The following is a 27233-nucleotide window of genomic DNA, read 5'->3' on the forward strand; positions in this document are numbered from 1 at the left end:
AAGGTCAATTTATTGATATAATCAATAAATAGATCTTTTGGAACCCCACAACTTTGATCTGAACATATTTTCGATTGGATCTGCGGAGATAAAAAAGGTGTACGGGTGGTCTAATAAGACACCCTGTATATATATGTAAAATGGCAAACGGTGAGCAATATATAGTTTTAAAATATTTTCTATAATTGATTTATAATAACTACTCGTTATTACATAGTAATAACTTAATTATTACTATAAATGTAATTAGCTATACGCTATGTATTTTTTTTTTAAAGAAATGTATTAAAACTAAATGTGTATTAAAAGTAAATATCAGTAATATATACCATTTGTATTTTCTGTTTGCTACTATTTCCAGTTTTTCAGCATTTCAAGTGTGTAGTAAACACGCCTCATATATCTTAGGCATTACAAATAAAACGGGAGTATAATGTGGATAAATTAAAAAAATTTTCTAATTGTTTAAAAGACTCAGGTTGCGCATAGAGTATTCAATCAAACGTACAAAACATACAATACATACATTACGATGCAATAGTGCGTATGTTTTGTATATAAGTTCGATTAAATACACTATGCGACCTCAATCTTTTATACAATTTGAAAATTTCTTTAATTTATTCAAATTATACCCCGTTTTACAGTATAGCACAGTTTTGGCTGAGATCGTGGAGCTAGTATAATATAGCTTTTTTAGCAAAATTAATAGTTGAGGCAGCAAAAATTATTTAACGTTAATAGCAAAGATAATATAATCACAGCTAAGAATCTTAGCACTCATAATGGAAATTATTTAGTTCTGCAGTAAAGGATAAAGTAGTATTCAGCTAAACATTATGTCTCCAGCAGCAAAAATTTGTTCAGTATTCAAGTGCAAGTAGCTAATAAATTTAGCTTGAGCAGCAACAGCATTTTAGCTGTCCCTATTTTAAAGTCACATTCTTGGTCAAAAAAGAATTAAGTAGGATTTATCAAAAGAATGATTACGAATCAATCATAACGAATCGTTTTGATAATTGGATCTGCTACTTGAAATAATTTAAATTGCAATGTTAATTTTAGAAGCATAAATTTTGAAATGTAAACTGCATTTTTTATGCTCTTTCTAAATTATTTATGTAATATACAAAGTGACTGATAATAAGCATAATCTCTTATGGACAAATAGATGCCATGAGTCATGCTATCTCTTTTTGATCGCGCGTTTATTTGCCGTTGAATCGTGTGGATGTCCGTTCATTTGCAGATTTTTAATATTTTATTAATTACTGTAAAGATTTCAAAATAATATCCTTTTCTTTATTCCATTTAACCCGCTCTACTGACTCACAAGAGATATACAAATGGAAATATTAATTATTATTATTATTATTATTATAGAAATGTAAAGACAAAGAGATTAACTAAATATTAATATAACAATCGATCTAGCTTCGCGCGCGCAGTAAAATGCATTTCTTTAAAATATGATTATTATTCTGATGTCACTGATAAATTAAACCGAATCTTATTTAAAATTAAAGCATTCTCTGATATTGCTGTTATTTGAATACAGTCATGAAAAAAAAAATATATTATAAATATATAGTATATTTTTAAAAAAATTAAATAAAATACAAACAATAAAAGTTTTTCTACCTGTTGCAAACGAACTGCGGTCGTTTGTTTGTGTGAGAAAAGATTCTCACGATTTCTCTAAACATAGTGTCTCTAACGGTCATGTCAGAAACAATCTTGACAAAAGCATGAAGTGTTCGAAAAAATCTCCTTAGCAACATGTATATTTAAAAATTTTCTTTGTAATAAATGCTGAATTAGCGTGTAATACGTACAGAAAAATTAACGTAATTACATTTTATAAAAATATTTTATCGCGAAGCGCACATTTTTCTTTGCAACGGAAAACCGAAGTCTTTTATATCTTCGAGAAGTATAACAAGTATAAACAATATAAAATAACGACTGCAGTTATAAAATCTCTGGCAAGATCATTTTTATTACTATTGTGCTTTGGACTTTTTGCTCTCTCGAAAGTGTGGGAATACACATACAAAAAGAATATATACCTACACTAAGGAATTTCAAGTTTACCCTCCGAACTGACCCTGTAAGGATGGAGCTTAACATAAAGGTGATGCTTCTCGTCTATCCCATGGAGAAGCAGTGTTGGTTGGAAATGAGTGAGGGTAAGGTGAAGCATACTGATGATTCCAGGAGTAGAAAAGCAGTGGACGAAACGACGCGTGTGATATTCTTTGCAATCTTATTTTTCACAGAGTTTGATTTATCATTAATTTAATATTACATCGTTAAATTTTAATATATGTCTTTCAACATATTATTAAGATCCAATAAGATGCTATAAGCATCAAAAATTGTTAGATTGCTTGTTAATTTAACTAAGTGATATTACTGCGGTAGTAAGTATGTATGCATCAATGCTGAAAAACTATTTCCCATTTCCTAAAAAGTAAATAAAGTAAAAATGTAAAAATTTTGTTTTAATATACCAATATTGGGTTGGGAAGAAAATAAATTGCGTTTTTTTAAAAGGCATCTATCATTAAGAAACGCAATTATTTTCTTGCTAACCCAATAGAAAATATTTAAATTTTTTTACATATTGTTTAAATTATATTTACATAGTCTAATTTAGTTTCCGGATCTTGTAATTTTGGAAAAATTTCCACTATAAATTGGCAAATTGAAATTTATCTGATGAGGTTAATTGATGCTTTATTTCTTTTTTAAAAGTAAGTGTATTTTCAATAACCACTATATTAATCATTCGTCTTCTATTTCTTTCGCTTAAAAATCTTTTCGTATTATTCTCTTCAAAGATTTCTTTTCCGCATGGACTTTCTAAAATAACTTGTTTGATTACCTAAAAATTAGTATAAAAAATTAAGGTGCTTTAGATAATCTACTTTTATCTAACTTCTAACTTGACCGTTACGGCATGCGTTCTCATCGTTAGTTTAAATTTTCACGGTCCAAAGATATTGTTTAATCCATCTTCAATTACTTTTTAAATTTATTATAAAGATGATCATATTTTCTTACTTCTTTTGTAATAATCCGTCCTTTTTTTGACTGTTGGAAAGATGATAAATTATAAATATTTTCAAAAGACGTTTTACTCGGGATTGAAGTTGAATAATCAAGATCTATCAGAAAATATCATATAAAATTTATATGTATGTATATACATATATGTATATTAGGGTGGCCCTTAATAAAAAAAAAAATTTTTTTTTTCGCTCCCTGTAGATAATTCTTGTCTATGAGCCAAAAAAATAAGATCCTGAAAATTTCAGCCCGATCGGATAATTTTAACAGGTGCCTGTGAAGACTTGAAATTTAACATTGTTTTTAAACGGGAAAAACAGAAATTTTTTAAACTTTTTCATAACTTTTTTTATATGATATTAACAAGTCTGCAATCCTGCATACTTTTTCTCAAACGTCTTCTGAACATCCTAAAAAAATTTCGATAAAAAAAAAATTTCTGCTGACATATAACGATTTTAATGTCGGTCATTTTTCGCTCAAAAATCACAGAGAGACTAAAATTTCATCATTATTGCTCCGGAACTCTCTCACGACACTTCCTAAAATTATGAGCCGGTACATCTCATATTCTTTGATATTTTACGAGTAAAATGAGCCCCGAATGAGTCGACTACGACCATTCAAAGCTGAGTAGGCGCATTTTTTAAACAAAAGTATTTTTTTTTTTAATTCGCTAATGGAAATAAAATGGCTATTCTTCGCTGTTAAATTTACAAAACAAAAATAAACAACATTGTGCTATTGAAGATCATATATCTTCCCCTTTTATACATCTATTGACCTACTTATCTGTCCACAAAAAATTTTGTTCACCAAGTTATCGTATTGAGAATTTAATTTGCATGAAAACTGCATGACTGGCGCATGAAAATATTAATGCAAAAATATCATACCTTCTTCGATATTGTGTTCTGGCGTTATGTGCCTTTAATGTTCTTTCTAGAAAAGTCTAATAATATTAAAATACACTGTGAAAACAAATCCTTAAAATGCTTACGTCAGTCAGTCAATGTATAGTATACATTGTAATGACGTAAGCATTTTAAGGATTTGTTTTCACAGTGTATTTTAATATTATTAGACTTTTCTAGAAAGAACATTAGAGGCACATAACGCCAGAACACAATATCGAAGAAGGTATGATATTTTTTATATTAATATTTTCATGCGCCAGTCATGCAGTTTTCATGCAAATTAAATTCTCAATACGATAACTTGGTGAACAAAATTTTTTGTGGACAGATAAGTAGGTCAATAGATGTATAAAAGGGGAAGATATATGATCTTCAATAGCACAATGTTGTTTATTTTTGTTTTGTAAATTTAACAGCGAAGAATAGCCATTTTATTTCCATTAGCGAATTAAAAAAAAAAATACTTTTGTTTAAAAAATGCGCCTACTCAGCTTTGAATGGTCGTAGTCGACTCATTCGGGGCTCATTTTACTCGTAAAATATCAAAGAATATGAGATGTACCGGCTCATAATTTTAGGAAGTGTCGTGAGAGAGTTCCGGAGCAATAATGATGAAATTTTAGTCTCTCTGTGATTTTTGAGCGAAAAATGACCGACATTAAAATCGTTATATGTCAGCAGAAATTTTTTTTTTATCGCAATTTTTTAGGGTGTTCAGAAGACGTTCGAGAAAAAGTATGCAGGATTGCAGACTTGTTAATATCATATAAGAAAAGTTATGAAAAAATTTAAAAAATTTCTGTTTTTCCCGTTTAAAAACAATGTTAAATTTCAAGTCTTCACAGGCACCTGTTAAAATTATCCGATCGGGCTGAAATTTTCAGGATCTTATTTTTTTGGCTCATAGACAAGAATTATCTACAGGGAGCGAAAAAAAAAATTTTTTTTTTTATTAAGGGCCACCCTAATGTATATACATATATATTGAAATATTTTTTAAGAACACACCTTGTACTGTTGGCATGTCTAATTCAATTATTATAATAGCCCCTCCTCCAGAAAATTGCACGTGTTCAATTATAAATTCCTCTGTTAATACAGCTTGTTTTTCGTCGTAAAATTTAAATTCTTTGTTATTTAAATCAGGAAATATTTCTTTTGTTAAAAAAAAAAATGTAACAATCAAGTAGTATAAGCACAATTTCAACAGAAAAAAATGTTTTCAATTCAAATAATATAAAAAGTGTTATATTACTTAAATTATATATATATATATATAAATAAAATTTATATATACGTATACGGAAAAAAATAGATTCGCTGATTCAGCAAATCTATAACTTACTACGCGAAATTAACATCTGTAACTAAGAAAATTTAGTGGTTTAACAAAGAAATTATGTCTGTAAGCATTTAATATTACGCTCATAGAACAAATCCATCTTTGTTAGTATCATTACTATTGCAACAAATTAGTTCAATTGAAATAACTAATTTACATTTGTAATACATGTTTTAATAATTTTAGTAAAAAAATTGGTACTGTTATTACCAAAGAAAAGGATTGCGGGTAAAGTGCGAAAATTTTGCCGACAGAGGGATACGTTAATAATATTTGTGATAAAAATATCCATAATGAAAGATATGTTATATTGCGCTATGCTATTTAGTATATATATATATATATATATATGTATGTAGTAAGTTATGCAACAGTTTATATATAATACTTATTTAATAATAATAATTTACATGATAATTATTTTACAGTCTTAGATTCTTAATATGTTCTAAAGCCGGATCATCGGTTTTTGTTATATCGTAAATTTAGGTTACTTTAGCCCTGTAGAATTATTTTAGCCTAAATTTTTTATTTTCTAATTTTTAAAATAATGCTATTTAAAACTTCACTTTGTAATACATTCCTTCTTTAATATCCTAGTGAGAAATGACAATGGAATCGACATCGAATTAATGTCAAGACAAACTGAGGTATACTGGTTGTTAGATATATATATAAATTTATTATAATAATAATATAAAACTGATATACGGAACGTTTCGACTTCACAGAATCCTCAACAGTCGTAACTAAATCTCACTTAATTTAATATATAAATAATAAATTTTTTAATTGATGATAATAATTTTAGAAATAAAACCTGCACTCTATGTGTTCGGTTTTTTATTTTCAATTAACTTGCCATTAGACTTAATCTGGTGATAACGTAAAAATTCTATTTTTCTAGCTATAATTAATACTAAACTGATGGTTTCGTAGTGAGAGTGGTAACTTTGAAAGTTACTCACTTCAAAACCATCAGTTCAGTATTATAACAACATCTAGAAAAATAAAACTAAATTATAGTGTTACTCATTACAATTTTTACAGATTAAGTCTACCACAAGTTAATTGGGAAATAAAAAACCGGACTTGAAGTGCTTCAATTTCTAAAACTAAGAAATAGGAGGTTTTATCCTTTCAAAAAGATATAATATTATTTAAATTACCTGCTTAATAATTTATTTTGAATTAACAAAAATACATAATTATTCATAATTCATTTTACAATATATAACTTACATTTTCTGAAGAGAACACCTGAACAAACTTAAGGTAACTCGTAATTCCTTGATGTTATCGCGCGTACGTACGCATACCGGTCTTAAGGATAGAACTTAATACGTCAAGAGTGGCATTAGTTCGTACGCGCGATCCGAGGGGCTAGGTATGTGCGACATACAAAATTGATGCAGTAATAAAGCGAATCGCGAATTGCACAAACGACAGTGTAAAGTACTCGCGTTATCAGCGTGCTGATTTAACTTAACTCCGCTACGCGGCTGACTACACGGAGTTCGATCTCTACGCCTGTCGCACTTCGTCATCATCATTAATGTCGCCGACGGAAATGCCTACGTAACACTCGATATCCTGGCAGTGCCGATAATTGGCTGGAAAATATATATATATATATATATTGTACCCGTCCTTGTATTATGTCCTAGAAAATTGTCACTCTTTTGGAACGTTTTATATCCTTATCAAAATCCTCTCTGGAAAATATTATATTTTGTTATATTTGAGTTATATTATATTATATGCAAATATTCATATATATGGTATGTATATCGTAATTATTTATTATTCTCAAACTAATGTGAATACGCAGGTTCATACCTGCGACATTACTGACATGCAGACGATAAAAATTTTATATAACTTTTTATGCTTCATGAAAAATCACTCTGAATAACTGGGAAGGTCATTGGCCCCGTAGAGCTCGGAATTTTGCAGGCGCAATTATTTGTCTTGCAATATTGGCGGTCGTGACTTTATTTCGAAATCACGTTCAAAGCTTCCAAGCTGAATTACATTTTTCCCAGATGAAATAGAACCGTCTCTATGGACACATCGCATATAACCCGTAAAATTGGGACTACGAATATTTTTTTTAATTTTCCACAACTTTGCAGGCGCGTGACAAATTTCAAAAGTATAAATCGGTAAAAAAACTTGCACTCGGACACGAGTGCACTACCGCTACGTAATTACATGAGCTCGTACCTCTATTTGATAAAAATATCTCAAAGAATAAAGGAAACAGAAATTATAGAGTGTGAAATATAGTAAACGTGATTATTCACGAATCGAAAAAAATATTTAAATTTATTACACATTGTTGAAAATATTTAAAAAATCAAATACAAAATATAAGTTTAAATAGAGTTTATCACGTAGAATTTAATAAATCAAACAAGAAATTCGAATGGCTAATAGCGAAACAACACAATGATAACCTCAAAAAAATAGGCAACATAAATTATTATTGTAAACACAATTCTTTTAACAGAAATGATTACAACAATGTAAGATCGGAAGGTACAGAACAACTAACAATTAATAGTACACACAATGAATTAACTAACATTATATTAATATTAACCCACAGAATTATTAAAATGTAATGTATGACATCAGTGATTTGAATAATAATTGGTTTGTAAATCTTAGTAACACTCTCACATCCCCTGAGAGGTGCAGGCGCTTTTGCAACTTCGAGAAAACTTTTATTTGCCGGTAAATAATTTACAAGAAGTATCAGTCAATTTCATAAAAATTATGGATCGAAACGTATATATTGATCAAATTTAATAAAACTCCACTAAATTTTAATAATCTAATGCTAAGGTATTTTAAAACCTATAAATAATTTTATTGTAAAAAATACTACCTAAAGTTATTTTCAGATTGTATCTAGTTAAAATTTTCAATATTTCGGCAAAATCGTTCTTTCCGCGTATGCATTCCTTTGTATGAACACGAAAAGAGAATAAAACACAAATATTTGTATAATTAAATCCTTAAAAAATATTTTGCGTTTCAAATCAAAAGCTTGAAGTAAATTTTTCAAATATTCTCCAAAACGTATACAATCGAGGCGATAAAAGGATTTTGACCGCGTTGTTATTCACGAGTGATACGGCGCGAGTGCCGCGTAACAATGACGTCGAAGTTTCTCGTTATAAGAAACGAAAGCAAAGGGAGCAAACCGTCATTAAAACGCCGGCGAGAGAGCAACCTAACGATGTAGCTATCCGGACTTCTCTCGAATGGAAATTTGCTTGAATAATGCATTTTTTTTGCCGCTTCTTCTCTGCATTCGGTGACTGTCCCAACCGACGCTCGACATACCTCTCGATTTCCTTAAATAGGTATTTTATCAAGCGCGTAAAATACGCTTCGTCTTCCTTTTTATTTTAGAAAAATCATTACTTTCTCTCTCTCTCTCTCTCTCTCTCTCCCTCCCCCTCCTTTTTCTCTCATTCTCTCTCATTATATATAAAAATAAAAATGATACTTTTTAAAAATACGAATCAGTGACTTTGGTGCTATATTTGTAGTTGACGTAATCATCAGTAAATATTTACTATTTTTCAGTAATAATACATTGATTTTATTTTTATAGGCTTCTGTAGATTTCTGTAGATTCAAATTAAGTATTTCAATCTACAGAAGTTATAACTTTTAATCTGCAGAAAATCATAACCTACAAAAGTAAATCAATGCATTATTACTGAAAAATACAGTAAATATTAGTGATCTCTTTTTCACGTGTATCTAAACACATATACCTATAATTAATATATCCATGTTTCAATCTGTGTAATATATGAAATCTCAACAAAATTACCTTTTTAAAAAAAGGAAAAAAAGGCGCCAAGTGTGCAAAAATGAAATGAAATCTTTTTAGATTGCGCCAAATTGTGGAATATATTTTCTTGCCATATATACAGGGTGTCCGGTCAGACCTTTTCTGCCGCATACAGGAAGGTAGATGGGAGCGAAATAAACATAAAAGTCCTGTACCGTTTAGCGAAATTCGTAATAATAATCGAGATATTAATATTTGCATTTGTACTAATGAGAGCGCTCCGATAGAAACGCTCTGGCCACTCGAGGTATAGCCCGGCCCAGTTTGTCAAACGATGATAGCGCCGGCAGCGCATTGGAGAGGTAGGAGGGGCAGCGCGTGGACCTATAAGGGCTGCGCAGAATAAAAGGAACAGGGAACAGAGAACAGAGAATAAGAATTTCAACCTATCAGAAATCATGTACTGTGAAATACACACTGTTTATTCCACAGTACATGATTTCTGATAGGTTGAAATTCTTATTCTCTGTTCTCTGTTCCTTTTATTCTGCGTATAGCCCCTAAGAATTCTTAGGTCCATGGATAAGACGTGTGAACGCCGATGCCGGGCGCCAAGCAATGCTAAGCAACTGCGCGTTTTCCCTCCTACCTCTCCAATGCGCTGTCGGCGCAATCAACGTTTGACAAATTGGGCCGGGCTATACCTCGAGCGGCCAGAGCGTTCCTATCGGAGCGCTCTCATTAGTACAAATGCAAATATTAATATCTCGATTATTATTACGAATTTCGCTAAACGGTAAAGGACTTTTATTTTTATTTCGATCCCATCTACCTTCCTGTATGCGGCAAGAAAGGTCTGATCGGACACCCTGTTATATTACAATATGTGTATACGAATTTTTAACAAAACTATTTTTTTGCAGACAGCAACTCTTCCTCGGACACACTGGATTTGAGCCCGCATCATCATAACAACAATTCGAACGGCATCGCTAGTTCCACCACGTCAGGTGGTCTTCAAGAAATCGAGATGAAAGAGAAGAGCAAAAACGCAGCGCGATCGCGTCGCGTTAAGGAGAATCAGGAATTTTTTGAGCTGGGAAAGCTGCTACCGCTTCCAGGTGCCATTACTACACAACTGGACAAGGCTAGCATTATCAGGCTAACTACCAGTTATCTCAAGATGAGAGCCGTCTTTCCTCATGGTAACGAATATGCCTATTTGATAAATCTTCACCGAAAAAAAATCGTATTCTGTATTTGAGAATAATTCCGTTTAAAGCTGTTCTTTAATTGAGAATATTCTAAAACATTTAAAATTTAGAAAATTAAAATGCAGAATCATATATAAATAGATTCATATACATACATACATACATGTATGTGCGTTCGTGCGTGTGTGTTTGTGTAAAGATTGAAATATATTCTACTCTCCACAATAAAGGAATATTTAAAATAATTAGAATATCTTATTATATTAGAGAAAAATCCTCTAATATTTATAATATATACTTGGCGCTTATATTTTAGTAGAAAACATTCTGTAATTTAGTCGGATATACTGAAATCTAGAATACAATTTTTTCGGTGAAGAAATGAAAAAATTTTTTTAATGTTCAAATGTAAACATACTTTGCACGTTGAATAATATACATTTTTTAAAACATTTGTACTATTGTAAATCCATGGACGTTTGGACCAGATTGAAACCAAATCTGGATGTCTCTCCAATGGATGTTTTGTACTGTCTGGGTTACTAATGAAGTTTTTTTATTCCATTTTTCTGAAATACTATTTGAGACAAATGAAATATCAAGAGAAAAGCAAGAGAGGGAGCAAATTAAAAATGTCTTTCGAATAATCGAAACGCATAAAAATACGCGTTAGAGTTCGAAGAAGTTAAAATCTATAATTTAAAATGATAAATTAAATTCGCTCTCATACTTGATAAATTTCAAGAGTATGAGTACCTCGTGTCACATGTCACGTGTTCATATTCAAGTGCGACGTTTCAAACATCGTGTTCTGGAACATATTTTCTTCAAGTTTGATTATCAACACATTCCTTGGAAGAATTGTCGATCGTGCTGTTTCAATACACGACACGTGTCAGATTTTACGATCTTTATTATTGTTATATCAATGCACAATGGCGTGCGGTTGACAGACAGCTCAATCCATCTCAAGGAGAGAAACAGCCTTGATTCAAAGTCCTTTGCTATCGTCACACTGCATCAAAAATTTTACATCATTGAAATTCAATATAACGTGCGTGAAGTATAAGTTAGAATGTAAAGGACCGTTAGAAATGGATTTATTTAACGAACAATATCGACATTATTATTGAATATCTTTGTTGCAGAAATCGTCATCATAATACAATTAATAAATCGACATTACACTTCCCTATTTTAATCGATTAACATTAATTTACTTCTAACGGTTGCTTTGGATTGTAAGGGATATTTTAATTTTGTGATATAATAATCGACGACGATCGGCCTCTCGAGAAATTTCACGCTCGCTTTTCGACAAAGCGTGCGAGGAAGCGCCCTTAAAAGCATCGCCGTGAGGACGCCGCGCCGTGTCTCTTTTTCTCCGAGAATAAAGACGGCGTTCTAGAGGGATGCAGCCACTTGAAATTCAATTCGCCGATGTCGTGAGAGGGGGAATCGAACTGGGGAGGCCATTGTAACACTATAACGGCCCCCATGCTTTGCTTACAAAGCGCTAGGGACTAACAATGCATTAAGTGCGCAATCACATCCATCTCATCCGATACTATTTGCCCTTTGCGCGTAAGAATCCGGTTGCTAGATTCGTGAGTAACCAGCCCTACACCAATCGGTGAAAAATAAAAAAGAGCATGGACTGATTTGCGGTTTTCAACGCTTCAATTACTGCAGTTTGGATAACGCATTTGGTTCGTGTTGTTTCACTCGAAAGAAGAAAATTGCACATAGCATCTAATTGCCGTAATTTTAATATATATTTTCAGTTTTGATTTAAATTATTCAATTTATGATATTTCTTAATAAGCATTAATGTTTTATTTAGAATTGCGATACAGATAATTTTCTTGAGTCGGCTTGCGAAACAATTTTCTTACTTTTTACTTCTGACTTGATGGACAATAATTTGACTGATTTACCATATTATTTCCGTTTAATGTTACAATTTATATATTAATGTATATATTATATTGACGAGATTGAAAAGGACTTATGTAAAAGTCGAAACGTTTCTCTTTTTTTAAATTTATGGAATAATTTGATATACATTAACATTAGTTGCTTTCCATTTACTCCGATTCTCAAATAATTCTCACTTGTGACGTCATAACTCAGTTGAATGCGCGTTCCTTTTGCATTCTGAGAAGTGAGATTCAACTCAGTTTATTTATCTACAAACTGCACAAGATCGAGACCGTGTGCTTTATTGAGTCTCGTAGACTCACTTTAAAAGTGAGGTTATAAACCTGTGTTGTTATTTGTTAATTTTACCAAAGTAAGCAAGTAATGACGTCATTAATCTGAGTATTTTATACTCAGCTCACTTCAGACTCACAAGTTTCACTTGTGTGTAAATGGAAAGCAACTAATGTCATCTTTTATATTGTTGCTTGTTTTTAATACCGTATTTTAATATCATCATTTGCTGTCAATTTTTCAGGTCTAGGAGACGAATGGGGTGCTGCGCCACCACCCAACAATCCCTTAGAGACCACCATTAAGGAACTCGGTTCGCATCTTTTACAAGTGAGTGATTGTCATTCATCCTGTCACCAATTCATAACGCAGATATCTAGTTATTAATAATAATTAGATATTTGCGGGTATAAAATTTTCTTCTGAAAATTAGATAATTTAATGGCTTGAAAACGAGGCTTACTTATTAAATCCGTGTACGAAAGATAAATGAACTCCGTGATAACGAACTATTTCTAATTTCAGACACTGGACGGCTTCATTTTCGTCGTGGCACCGGATGGGAAAATTATGTACATAAGCGAGACTGCTAGCGTACATTTAGGTTTGTCGCAGGTGGGAGATATCCTCTCATTTATTTAATTAATTAATAATTCAGTTTTGGCAATTAAAAAAAAAAAAATGTAATATTTTCGATTAAATCTTTTTCGCGCAAAATTGCATATTATTACGTGTATCGTATATTATTACATAATGTGCATGTTACGTTGCTATACCAGATAAAGAAAGTCCGCGTTAATCCGACAACTATTGACGGAAATTATTCGTATGTGCAGGTGGAATTAACGGGAAACAGCATATTCGAGTACATTTATCCAGAAGATCGCAACGAGATGCATTCCGTGCTGAATCTTCCGGGTCCGGCGGATGTAGCGGGTTTCATCTTTCCGCCACCGAATTCGCGAGGTGAAATCGAGCTGGAACGTGCCTTTCTCCTCAGGATGAAGTGCATCTTGGCGAAAAGGAACGCAGGCCTCGTTACGGAAGGATATAAGGTAAATAAAAAGGGGAGTAGAAGGTACTCAAAAAAAGAAAATCAAGAAAAATTATTTTTATTGCATCTCGATTATATCTATAATCATATAATGCAAAGTTTTGATATTGTTCACAAGTCCTTAATTATTGAATTAATTTGAAAAGAGCTGTTTTAAATATAACGTTAATGTATTAATATGTCAAATAATATGTCATATTATTATAGTATATCATTATACTATAACGCGATATACTATAATAATGTATACATTTAAAAGATAAAGTCGAGATGTAATAAAAATAATTTTTCTTTCATTACTCTCAAACAAGCTATAAATCTGGAGACACGGTAGTGTCTCGGCGCAACGACACTACCGTGCCTCCTTTACGCGATGACATATACATGAAATAAGAATCAATTTCAATCCATAAGTTATATTACTGAAACTATTAATCAGATTTATGCAATCCATCGTGCAAATGCTAAAATCGCATATAGACATTAATCCCGATTTATGAACGGTGACGCCTTAATTTTCCGAAATCGAGTAAAACTGTCCGCATTAACTTCCCCCGTGTATCGTTAAACTTTCGACATATGCTCGAGCAATAACGGGACGATGCTATTGTTCTGAGACGAAGGGAAGTGACAAGAGGAGGTAAAGGGACCTGCGTGATGTACCTTACACTTGCTAACCGAGGAAAGCAATCCTCGCAGAGGAAAATGTTTGACAAATAGCTCGTTCAGATCACAGTACCACGATGACGTTAACCCTCGACGAAATCGCGCATAAAGATCCCCAATGGTGTCAAGCACAGTCATGAATGCAACCCCTACGAGCTGTTAGATCAACCGAGAGAACCTTGGGGCTAGGGTGAATTTATCCCTATATGGTACTTACATGCACAAAGACGGATTGTAGTTGGCTTTTCTTTTGTCGACGCGTGAACGAAAATGATCAGATTAACAATTGCGTGAAATTCGAGTGAGAATTTGTTCCGAGTACTTATCAGAGGATAATATTGATAAGTCTTAAGAAAGACATTATAAAGATTCGTTCATCCCTGATACAACTTATCCGCATCTTGTTTGTCTTCAAAGCAGTGGCGCTTTTAAGACTGCTAAAGCTTCTTGATAAATTTGAGAGGGGGAGGGGGAACATTACTATTAATTCAAGGCAATTCTTGTACAGTACAGATCTTTTCTGCAATATTGCAGCAAAAATTTAGAAATGTTTTACCACGCACCTGCAAAGACCTTAGGATCTCTTGCTTAAATTTCGAGGTATTCCCCAAACTCCACAAACTTTTTAATAATTGTAATGTATTCGGGAAGTCAAAATCCACAAAATGAAAATATTATATCTTTTACTTATATTTTTTTTAGCAAAAATTGATACCTTTTTAACACACTTTGCGTCATTTAAGGGGTAACACCTATATATAAACCGGCTGTAAATGAGATCTATTTTTGGGAATTTTGTTTTGTATCACGCTATTAAATAATGAATTTTATAACTGTATTAAGCACATAAAAAAATGCAAAAAATAATTTTTTCAGAACGATACTTGGTACAAAAAGACGCTCATGAAATGACCTAACGCTTCATCCTAATTGACACTTACAATTATAACATAATTTCCAGCTTAACAATCAGCAAGATCGCCAGCACGAACAATCAATCTATGCAAGCAATTCAACAAGCAAAATGCATCGTGTTCGCACGCTTTAGCTTGCTTTGTTCATTCAACCAAACACGCGCGTGCGCGTGAATCCGCTACCGATGTGAGATTATGAGTAGATGACAGAGCAAACACTGTAGTGTCAAACTCTGCTCTTGTTTAACTCCCTTCGAGTCCTTTTTGCGTCACAATGCGCGCCGATGCACTAGGATTGCATACGAGGTGATGTATGCAATGCGGGCATAATAAGGGGCTTATTTGCTTCACAAATTCGCCCTGTACTCGAAACCGGAGCGTGACGTTCAGCGAATCTTTTTTCGCGTCACATCAGTCATTCAATTAAGCAAGAATTGTTAATTTGCCGTTGTTCCACGCAAGTGTCCGTACTTCAACCGCGACGCGTGAGGGAATCGCTTGAGTGTCATACTTTATACACTCGGCCCAAGAATAACGTCGCGAATGTATCTCAAACCACGAGTATGCACCAACGCTTTATGCATTCTAAGAGTATCTATCGAAATGGATGGCATGAAAAGAAAAACAAGGAAAATTTAATTCCATAAAGAGTGACAGAATAACAATTGAGCCACAATGTTGAAAAAGAGTGGCTCAATTGTCAATCTTTAATAATGAGATTTCACTGTTTAAAGTTAGATCCCACTCTCGGAAAATTTTTAAGAGGTTACTTCTGATTTTATGCAATAAGAATATACGAGACTATACGGCATGTTCCAGAAAAAAAGGTTAATATTCCGAGAGATATCAATCATTTTAAGCAAAAATATCAATGAAATAAATGCTTTCAATAATTTCCATAAGTTTTTTATTCATTCTAACCGCCATATTGGAGCAGCCGCTTTGAATTTTTTTAAACACCACGTTTTTCCTTAAACTACATATAAAAACGAAAATTTTAAGCCCTTGAGAACGTCTTATTCCGATTTCAATTTTGCCCAGACACTCCACGTACATCGACGCGAGTCTTATTGGACGGCACGCTTGCTAGTAGATCATCCCTACTCCCCATGAACTACGCGCCAAGCAATCGGTGGGTCGACCGAACACGTTTATTTGCTCATATTTGAAAAATCATATCTCGTTAACCACTACGAAAATTGCAAAGTGATAGAGGACCTTTTGACAGTTTAATCCGCTTTATCTACACAAAAGCGATGGCAAAATAGTACATTGTGTAACGAGTGGGGGTCAGTTGTTTATTGCGCGACGTGCGCAAGCGCACGAGCGAAGCCAGTGCGCATGCGCGCCCGCTTTGCGCTATAAAGAAATAAACCCCCACTCGTTCCACATAGAACTTTTCATTATGGCTAGATTCGGGGAGACGCTATTAGCGTTATTTGTTTCATTTTATCTTCGTCGTCCATTAGATGTGAGACAAGGACGTACCACACAAATGGCGCTAATAGCGCGCTGCCCGAATGCAGCCTTTGAGTGCTCGTCATAATGTGCCCTATACCTCAACCGAGACCGCAACGCTTTTGCGCAGAAGAGTGGGATTAGAGAAATAACTCAACGGCTTGAGTTATTGGCTATTTCCCGCACGCAAAAGCGTTGCGGTATAGGGCACATTACGTGCACGCGTGAGGAAAAATAAATTAGTAATATACATTGGTACGTTGGTTGGTATATTGGTATATTAGTTGGTATACATTGGTGATCATTTTGATGTTTCAGGTTATACACTGTTCTGGGTATTTAAAGTGTATTGTGGAGATTCCCATTGGATCCGAATACGAGGACGGGGTTGCACGGGGGGGCATCCGTAATGTCGGTCTAATGGCCGTCGGTCATTCACTGCCTACAAGCTCCATAACCGAAATTAAATTGAACCACAACATGTTCATGTTCAGAGCGTCACTCGATCTGAAGCTCATATTCCTCGATGCAAGGTAAAAATTTGACGATACAGATATATATAATTTTCTTTCAATATCTTTCTATAAAGGTTTATCAAATTTCTTGTGTCAATTTTATCAATAAAGTTGTTTTTTTATATCTTCTTTTATATATGTAATATACAGGGTGTATGAAAAGTAATGAAAAGTTTTCTCGCAAAGAGGTAAAATGGACTAAACTGAGAAGAAAAGTCCCCTACCATTTTACAATTTTCGCAATAGTTAAATCCGCTCTACCTGCACATGTAATTTTTCGCGGTTGTTCTGGAACACTCTGTATAATATTTTTGTGAATTCCCAAAATGGGTTATCCTTTACTATAAGCTTATATATTATCTACAGGAAAAAGATTTGTGTAAACTTGATATAAACTATATTTAATACATGAAATACATAAATATTCCATGTAAATGTAATCTCAGAGTTGTGTTTTTTTGAGATTACATTTACATAGAATATATTACGTTAAATTTATAAATTATAAACTAAATACCGATGAATAAGCCATTTACGATCAAACTAGATCTTGAATGCTTCTAATATAATTTCGTGCGAATTTATATACTACGTATGTAGATCCTTAAATGCACGCCGAAATTATATTAGAAGCATTCAAGATCTAGCTTGATCGTAAATGGCTTATTCTCATTGGTATTTAGTTTAAAAACTCTCACGGTCCAAATAATATTTGTTATAAATTATAAATCTTTTTCATATAGACACTATTAGCAAATGTATGATAAAAAAAAAATTATTATAAAGTGGATAATACTACTCAATGCTGCACTATAATACGTGACCACAAAAAGTACCTACGATTTAATACAATTACATGTTTTCAATGAATTTGATGTAAAGGAGAGTAGAATTGCGAATGTGATTAAGGAAAAAAAAGTTAAATAAAGTCAACGATTATTTATGAGTTATAGAAATCTTTATATATTCAAAGGATATTGATTTTTTAAACTACACTAATTAATATTTGTATATAATTAATTTAATTTTAAATATATAAAAAACAAAACTGATTTGGTGTTGTGGAGTAATATTTTGAAATAGGAAAATAATTGATAAATAATCATTGGCTTTATTCAACTTTTTCCTTAGAATTCGCGATGTTTTCCCTTATTCTCTCCTATTTGACGACTAATTTATTCTCACACAAAATATTATGGGTTGGGTTAGGTTATTTTTAGCAGTAGTGGAGCCCCCCGCAGGGGGGGGGGGCGGAATCTACTGTATTCATACCACAAAGTAAGAGAGAAGGAGATCGAACTCTGTGAAACGTAAATGGTCCTAGTCCGTGACCCCTAATTGGGAGGAAGTCCGCTGAAAGGAATGGATTCTTATGGTTGGGCGCCATTTGCAACTAACCTTACCCGAACAGTCCGGCCTGATCCATTGCTTGCATTATACGGAGAGGTCACGAAGTAAAGAGATCGTGGGAGAGGTTAAGAGTTCCAAAAAATTAAAAAAGGTGAAATATTGAATATTTAATATTAAAATGAATATTATATTATATTATATTATTGAATATTTAATCGTTTAAATTATTTATATGCTTTAACTCTGCTAATTTCATGCACAGTAGCTTTTAGTACCTACTAATCTAACGTAGTGCAAGTGATCGAATTCACTATTAATTCTTATAAATCTTTACCTTTTTTAATTTTTTGGAACTCTTAGTTTTAACCTCTCCGTATATTACAAGCACGCTCTTACTTCGTGAATGCAAGGCCGGACTGTTCGGGTAAGGTTAATTGCAAATGGCGCCCAACCATAAGAATCCATTCCTTTCAGCGGACTCCCTCCCAATTAGGGGTCACGAATCAGGACCACTTTTTCAGCTTGCGTTCTATTAAGTTCGGTCTCCTTCTCTCTTACTTCGTGGGTGACATGGAAGTTGCGAGCTCCTTCGCAGAGGAAGAGGTGGGGTGAAAGTCGCTTCGCGTGAATGCAGTAGGTTCCGCCCGCCCTGCGAGGGGCTCCACTACTGTTAAAAATAACCTAACCCAACCCATTTAATAGTGTATGCATGAAGGAAGATATAAAGAGACTCCATTCAATCTCGCCAGTCTACAAAATATGGACCCATTTTAGGTTTCGAGTTCAGTTTCCGATTCTCGACATTCGCAGCGCTCGTAAATTTAGTAGTGCTGCGCATAATGAGTGCGAGTAAGAGAAATAATCATTTCTCTTACTCGCACTCATCAGAATCGGAAACTGAACTCGAAACCTAAAATGGGTCCACTTTTACTTTACAGAGTGGAGTCTCCTTATATCTTACTTCCTGGGTGTATGGTAGCTGTCGCTACGCGTATAAAGTCAAAATTCATGCGCAATAGTACAACCATAGAAGTATGTTCGCATACAAAGTCACTTGCCTGTACTGTTGTGCATGGAATTCGACTTACTACACGAAGCGAGAGCTACCTCACACCACTAAATGGGTTGGGTTAGGTTATTTTTAACAGTAGTAGAGCCCCCCCCCCGCATAATAATAGTATTAACCATTGATAGTATACAATAGTTCAGACTATTGAGTCTGAATATCTCAAAAATTATAAGAGTCCGCCACCTAGTTAAGGCAAAGTTACTCAGAATTATGACCTTGACAACATATGTCAAGGTCAAGGTCATCGGAGCTGGGTCCCCTAAAGTAAATTAATTACCATCTTTTTTTGTTAATAACTTCTTAACGAATAGCGAGCGACGGCTAAAACTTGTTGGAGGTCACTCAGGGTTATGACCTTGACAACATATGTCAAGGTCAAGGTCATAACGCTGGCCTCCCTTTTTATGCACTTTTACCATAAAAAGTAACATATTGCTACGTTGCCTTCTAATATACAGTATAAATATTTCATTGGTATATAAAAAAACATGTTTTTATTGTCTAGAATATATATTTATTATCTTCATAACGCACACAACACATCTATACAATATCAAAGTAAAAAGTTCATTAAGAGGTTCAGCGTATGAGGGATACATGTATCTATGTCAAACGAGAATTGTTAACGTAGGGTTGTTAAAGGTTTGTTTTGTGTTCGACTGTTAATCTTTTGTTTCCGTTTTCATTCGGTTTCGGCATATTGTTGTTTTCGACGATCTACAAATAATAATAAATAAGCACTCGATTCTATTGTTATTAAACCTTGTGGAAAGTAAAAACATGTTTTTTATATACCAATAAAATATTTATAATGTATATTAGAAGGCAACGTAGTTACTTTTCATAATAATCGATATGAGGCCGATGTCGCCTTTGAGCTCCAATATCTCAGAACCTGTTGATTTTAGGACCACGTGCCCATTGAGACTTTTCATCAGGACACCATAAATTACAACGTACTAAATTTTCAGCCATTTTGACCGAAAGTACTTTCCCATAAGAAACGTGCGGGGTCCTTTGGCGATGCAAATTATTACACATGCATTATTATATTTAGGTTCATACGTAATGTTTATATAGTATAAAAGTCAGAGCAAAAAAATTATTTCTTAAATAAATCTTTTTTTCTGGGGCGAGATCACCTCACGTTGCTGAAGGAAGCGAGCGGTGTTGACTCGAGCACCGGGATACAGTGGATTATTTATTTCCAATGTAATTATAGTTGGGTGTCGTATTGCGCTATTAATATTTCGATGGAGGGCCCGCGCGGTGCTCCCGGTCGAGAGGGATACGGCCATTAAAATCAGTTTCGTGTTACCGCGCTGCCGCGTATCCTCTTTTTTTTTTTCCTCTCCATCCGCGGCAAATAAATATCCACCACCGGCGCGGTGCGGCGGTTCCGACGAACCCTACACACCCGCTCGCTTGCACTGGGAACGAACACGTGACGTAGGATAAATATAGCACGGATAGAAGCGCGATGAAATTTTATACATACCGTCGATCGGAATCGGCTCGCGCGGATTGTGCAAACTCGCGACGTTCGCACCGTAAATCCCGACGAAAACAAGCCCGATCCGCGGAAAGCGATCGAGGGACCTATCTCTGTAGCTTTTTGGATCGTACCTCCGCGTTGGAACGCTGCACGACTAATGTCGGCTGTTGCGGGTTACACAGTGAATAACTGCGTGCTTTTTTGCACAATATACGCGGCTTTTTTTTTTTACAATGAAAACGAAAAGGAAAATTAAAAACAAAATACAAAAATTAAATAAAAATAAACTTTTTAGAAAAGAGATTCTAATGATTCTCTTTAAATAAAATAAGATTAAATAAACTCTGTAAAGAAAATTCTTTTCAGTGGAAAAATATTAAGCTTTTTTAATGTAACGAAAGATATACGGTATTTGTATGCAGTAACATAGCGAGAAAAATGTTTCGGGGGAATCTGTAGAAATCAATTCTTTTTTTATGTTCTTTTTTTATACTAGTAATGCGTTTGGTAAGCATAAACAAAAAAAAGTTTCGTTTAAAACGTTAAATAAAAATTAATATTGATTTATATAACATTTTGTACAATAATTTGATCACATTGGTTGCCATAATAAACTTAAGCCTCTACACCGTATCATTATGATTATTGCAGAGGTTTTTTTGTATTTTTGTGTTTTTAATTTTTTTGTATACTTTTTTAATTTAAAATTTTTTTAATTTAATTTGATAAAGTTTTCTAGAAAATTTCAGATCTTTGGATTCAATAGCAAAAAAAGTTATGATAATTTATATGCATGTCGTTGCAATGTTGCGTCAAACATTTCGCTGACACTGCATATAAATTGTCATAATGTTTTTACTATTACATTTAAATATCTAAAACTTTCCAAAAAACTTCTTCAAATATACAACTACAATGTAGTATTAATTTTAATTGGATATAACTTTGAATTTGAAAATTTGTAACACAACTTTAACGTTTGAAAAAAATTCACTAAACTCGACAAAATATTATTAAAAATCCGGCATTTTGTTGTAAAGTGCTTCGAAAATTTCGGAATAGTTTTACAAGTCACAGAATATATCAAAGATTATAGTGTAAAAATTTGAATAATAAATATTAATATCCGGCTGAGATTTCGCGAGTTGAAGTGCTACCATTCTCCCAATGTTACTTTTTGCGGTTGTACTAGCAGCAACATTTTTTTTCCGTGTAATTTATCGAATTTTTGTTTACGTATCAAATACAAAGGAAAATCAACAGATATATTTTTAATACATAATAAATGATATTTTTGCAACTAAATATGAGAACACTATCCCAAAAGGATTTAATTTCCTTTCTCAAAACAAATTGATATTTACATCTCAACAATTTTTTACACATTATTATAAAATTATTCAGAATTTCGAGAGGGGGAGGCTGCAGTCTCCACAGCCCCCCTCTTGGCTACGCCACTGTCTGTATGGTATAACCTCTTCTGTATTGTTACCATAGACTTATAAGATAGACGGAGCGTTCATACGAGAGAAACTGAAGACTTGATAGAAAGAGAGAGAAATAGTCGCGGAGTAGTTCACTTCTTTTCTAGTAATGAATTGATTGGTCGTCGCGGCAGGTCGGAGAGTAGCCGAGAGCAACGAAGATAGATATCCGAGACCGAGAGTATTAAGTTGACTGACATGAGAGCGAGAGCTTCGGCGGATTGCAGCGGATTATTGATTAATTTACAAAAATTGCAATTTTATAATGGTGCGGTCTTGCTGCATTTACAATTAAATGGTTATTACTTATTATTATTACGAATCTTTATTTTCTCATACAAGACAGTAAAAATTATACACCTCCGAGTAGGTCATTTGATATATATTTCTATAGAATTTATTTTAATTTATATATTTTCAAAAAATTAACCTTCAGCGTAAACTGTTGCTGTATTTCTATTTTCGAATAATAATTAAAAAAATATTATATCTTTGAAAAACACACACACTCGAATTTATAACCTCTCAACACACGAACCAAAAGTTGTGACATTACGCAATACGCTCGAGCTGATTGGTTCTCCACCGCTCACTGTGAACGAGAGAAACACAACTATGTCTGGAGTAGAGCTGTTCTTCAATGTTGTCTTCAACTTTTCACGTATGAACGCTCCGTCTATCTTATAAGTCTATGATTGTTACAGAGTAACTCCACTAACAGGCTACGAACCACCAGATCTAATTGAGAAAACGTTGTACCACTATGTGCACGCATGTGACATTCTGCAGCTACGACACGCTCATCATGTTTGTAAGTATTTCATTATGTACTATTAAATGTAATATTAGGTCTGTTTTCGTTTTTCTTTCTCTTATAATTTAAGGCAGGTCTTAAATTCTCCATTTCTATGCCTCTTCATAGCCTTGATCTTGAGATGTCGACATCTTATACACGAGTTCATCCAACATTTAGGTAGCCTCGGAGATCTCCTAATTTGTGGATTTTTGTTTTTCGCTATTATTGGCAACCGTTCGTTGCTCATCCTGTCCACTCTCGTTTCCTTTTAATCCATCGTGCCATGTCTAAGGTCTCGCATCTTTATATTACGTCGTTGTGTATTCTGTCACACAGAGTGACGTCTACTAGCGTCATAAGATCTCAACATAAGATCTCAAGATCTTAATTTCTGTCGTTCTTAGTATCTTCGTATCTGTTTAGTTTTGATGGTTTCAGTATATATATATATATATATATATACTTTATATTTGACATTTCATGAAAGCGAGAAAGAGAATTCAGTGCAGAAACAAAAACAGACCTAGAAATATTATAATTAATATAATTTATGTTGTTGTGAACGAAGATATGATTTCACGGAAAATGTCTAGATTAGGGGACCCCCCCCCATGACCTTGACCTTGACATATGTTGTCAAGGACATGACCCTGAGTAACCTCCAATAGGTTTTTAGCCGTCGCTCGCCCTTCGTTAAAAAGTTATGAACAAAAGAAAGTTTCAAAAATAACGTCTTACTTCTGCTGTATATACAATATTAATTACTATTTTGCACATGTTTTGATTATCCACGCGAAGCGATTCCAACCCCCTTAGTAACATACCTAACTCCCCTAGCCCCCATCGTCCGTACAGTTTATAGAGATACACGCTTCTTCTCGACAAAATTTTATATTTTTTTAAATAATAATTAATCTTTGTTTTGAATATATAATGAGTTTTTATGTATATACATATACATAATAAATTTGTAATCAATATATCTTAATTCTATTATCAAGAAAATGTTCTTTGTTGAAGATAATTAATCGTTACTTACAAAAACATAAATTGGATAATCACTTTTGTTAGCAGTAGAATAATATTTTTCTTTATGCAATACTTATTTAGTTTATATTAAAATAGGTTTTTCGGAGACGCATTTATTAATAGAAAATATTTCATCGATTTTTCCTTTCGTGTGTAATACGCGCGATTAACAGTCGCAGCATCTCTCTGCTTTTAGTGGATTGTGCTTTTACATTTTCGCTCGTGTGTTTTCACGATTTAAAGGTTACCTATTTCTGTCTGAATAATATATCGCCGGAAACACAAACGCTCGAAAATATTTTCCTTCGATAGTTTCTCCGTTGACCGACGGTCCGTTGCAGATCCTCTCAAACGACGTCGGCACAATACATCCATGAGGATAAGCTCTTTGTGATCCAAAAGTCGCTGACGCTGCTTAACTCAACTCGACGCCCTTACGAAACATCCTTTGATCTAACGTGCTATTCGCGCACTGGCAACTATATCGTATATTTCCATTCTTCCTCATTTTTTTTGTTCTTTCCACGGAGCGGTATCATGCGCGCTTATTCTAAGTATGTGCACACGTGGTGCATCTAGGGTGTACATTATTGATTGAACAACGCTGCCGCACAGCACGTCGACGAAAAGAGGCGGCTGCTGGATGCGCGTCTATATGCGCGAAGAGAGAGAGAGAGAGAGAGAGAGAGAGAGAAGAGGGAGTGAGAATGACGATAAGAGCGGTGCGCGAATAGAGGGAAGGGAGGTTTAGTGAGAGATGTGAGCGAGGTAGGAGGCTGTTACTGCTATCACTGTTTGAACAGACTCGCAGTTTCACGAGCGCGACTCGAAGGGAGTCTGACATAATGCCGCTAATGTCTGCGCCTGAGGATTGCGCGACGTCGCAAATATCGTACTTCTCGAATTTTTGTTGTAATTGCGCGTAATGGCGGCTGCGCCATGAATCGGCAAGATTTTCTCGAGAAATCGCAAATGAGAAACAATTCTTCTTGAATTATTAAAATTTTTTCTTTCGACTCTCAGATAGTTTTCATTATCGCTCACTTCTAGAGCGCTATTATCAGAAATAATAGCATCAAACTAACGCGATAACATCTGATTTTGATCGTTGTCCCTGACTATTCGATAGTACAATTCACAGAACAATCAGCATTTTCTCTCGTACATCATTCTCGCTAAATTTTGTTAATTTACTATCCATTAATGTAAAATGTGAATGTAAATTTAAAACTATAGATCATAACATTTTACATCAAGTGCGACATTAATTAATTGTTAATGTTGATGGACGTCATTACTCTGTTGACAGTGCTGAGGAAGGGTCAAGTGACAACGAGGTACTACAGGTTTCTCACAAAAACTGGCGGTTGGGTATGGATGCAGTCATACGTGACTATCGTGCACAATTCACGAAGTTCGCGTCCTCACTGCATCGTATCCGTGAACTATGTGTTGACGGCCACCGAGAATACGGGCTTGATCCTGAACTGCGAACAAAAGTCATCCTGTTCGAGTCCGGGAAATCCGCCAAGCGCTCCCGTGTCGACGCCCGTCACTGGTACGAATGACCTGGACAATCACAGCCCAAGTCCGCCTTCTTACCGCAGAACCAGAGAACCACCCGATACTGATTACGCAGATAGTTCTGGGTATCCTAATTCGGAGTACATGGTGGGTTCGACAAATCATAGCCATTATCCGTCGACGTACGCGTCGCACGGTATCAATGGTGCCCACGAGGACAGCGCTTACTACAGCCCGGATTTGTTTTACCCGTACAGTGGTAAGTTTTATAATTGATTTATATCTTGGAATTTTTTTAAAAAAAGAAGGGACAATCGTTATTCCCTTAACTTATAATCTTATAAATACCCGCTTATAATACAGTCAGATAGACGCATATGTGTATACATATAACGATACATTTTCTGTAATGTAAAAAAAAAAAAGGAAAAATTTTCTTTTACAATTATTTTTTACCACTAATATTTTATCCTTCAATGAATAAAAAATTACTGTCCAACTTTAACTTCCTATTTTGTAATTTTCAAGATCTCCATCAAGACCCTGTAAACGCTCATCTGCAGCATCAGCAAGATCATCTTATTAATCAACAGAAACGACAACATCCCCAGCACCTACTGCATCAGGGTGCATCCTCTTTGACGTCCCTTGAGCAACGGCAACAACATAGTCCTCAGAACGGCCAACAGAAGCGACCTTACTCGACGTCTTCAAGTTCCTGCGGTAGCGTTGATGGTCTCGATGTTCACTTGGCGAATTCCATGAGCCTGCTACCGTCAGGGTATCACTCGCATCATCACCATCATCCTATGCCAGACTCAACATCGTCAACGACGTTGAACGAGACTGGCAGCGTCATCATGTACCCAAACTGCGGTTTCAATAACAATGAGAGCTATAATGCTGCGGCGCTTCAACATCACGACGGTTACCAGCAAGGTCATCCTCAGGCTCATCACAGCAACGGCAATGGGACGGTAAAACATTCCCATCACCATCATCTGGAGGCCTCGTCGACTGGTTACACCAGCGTTATTGTTGACTCTCAGCAATACAGTCCTAGTACTGTTCCTCAGGAACTGCACACGCATCAGACGGCTCCGGTGAGCGGTGGCACACCGCCACTTCATCAGCCTCACGAAATGCATCATCAGCCGTACGAAACGCATCATCAGTTTGTTCACTGACATCAATTCGAGGTGCCCTGCGCGTAGCACTTCGACGTCGCATGCGACGATGACGTACGTGGACAGCATCGTCACCATCAACAGCAGCGTCATTGTGCAACGTCAGAGTGCAGTGGAGA

At 34.4% G+C, this 27233-nt stretch overlaps 1 protein-coding gene across 1 annotated transcript; it reads left to right on the forward strand.

Moving 5' to 3' along the window:
* Nucleotides 1–10175: 10175 nt before the first annotated feature.
* sim (bHLH transcription factor single-minded) lies at nucleotides 10176–27114 on the forward strand. Its single transcript, XM_018540935.1, has 8 exons — nucleotides 10176–10350; nucleotides 12818–12903; nucleotides 13099–13188; nucleotides 13410–13628; nucleotides 16984–17198; nucleotides 23283–23389; nucleotides 25713–26186; nucleotides 26456–27114. Exons 1-8 carry the CDS (start codon nucleotides 10176–10178, stop codon nucleotides 27112–27114), a joined length of 2025 nt encoding a protein of 674 aa, XP_018396437.1.
* Nucleotides 27115–27233: the final 119 nt, after the last annotated feature.

This window comes from Cyphomyrmex costatus, unplaced genomic scaffold (genome assembly GCF_001594065.2).
Source record: "Cyphomyrmex costatus isolate MS0001 unplaced genomic scaffold, Ccosl1.0 scaffold273, whole genome shotgun sequence".
Taxonomy (NCBI): Eukaryota; Metazoa; Arthropoda; class Insecta; order Hymenoptera; family Formicidae; genus Cyphomyrmex; species Cyphomyrmex costatus.

What these genes read in the sequence shown, in the direction of transcription:
- sim (XM_018540935.1), top strand. Translation starts at nt 10,176, where the DNA reads ATGAAAGAGAAGAGCAAAAACGCAGCGCGATCGCGTCGCGTTAAGGAG. An exon ending in TACATTTAGGTTTGTCGCAG is followed by an intron (nt 13,189 to 13,409) that starts GTGGGAGATATC and finishes TCGTATGTGCAG; the next exon opens with GTGGAATTAACGGGAAACAG. An exon ending in TTTGTTTTACCCGTACAGTG is followed by an intron (nt 26,187 to 26,455) that starts GTAAGTTTTATA and finishes GTAATTTTCAAG; the next exon opens with ATCTCCATCAAGACCCTGTA.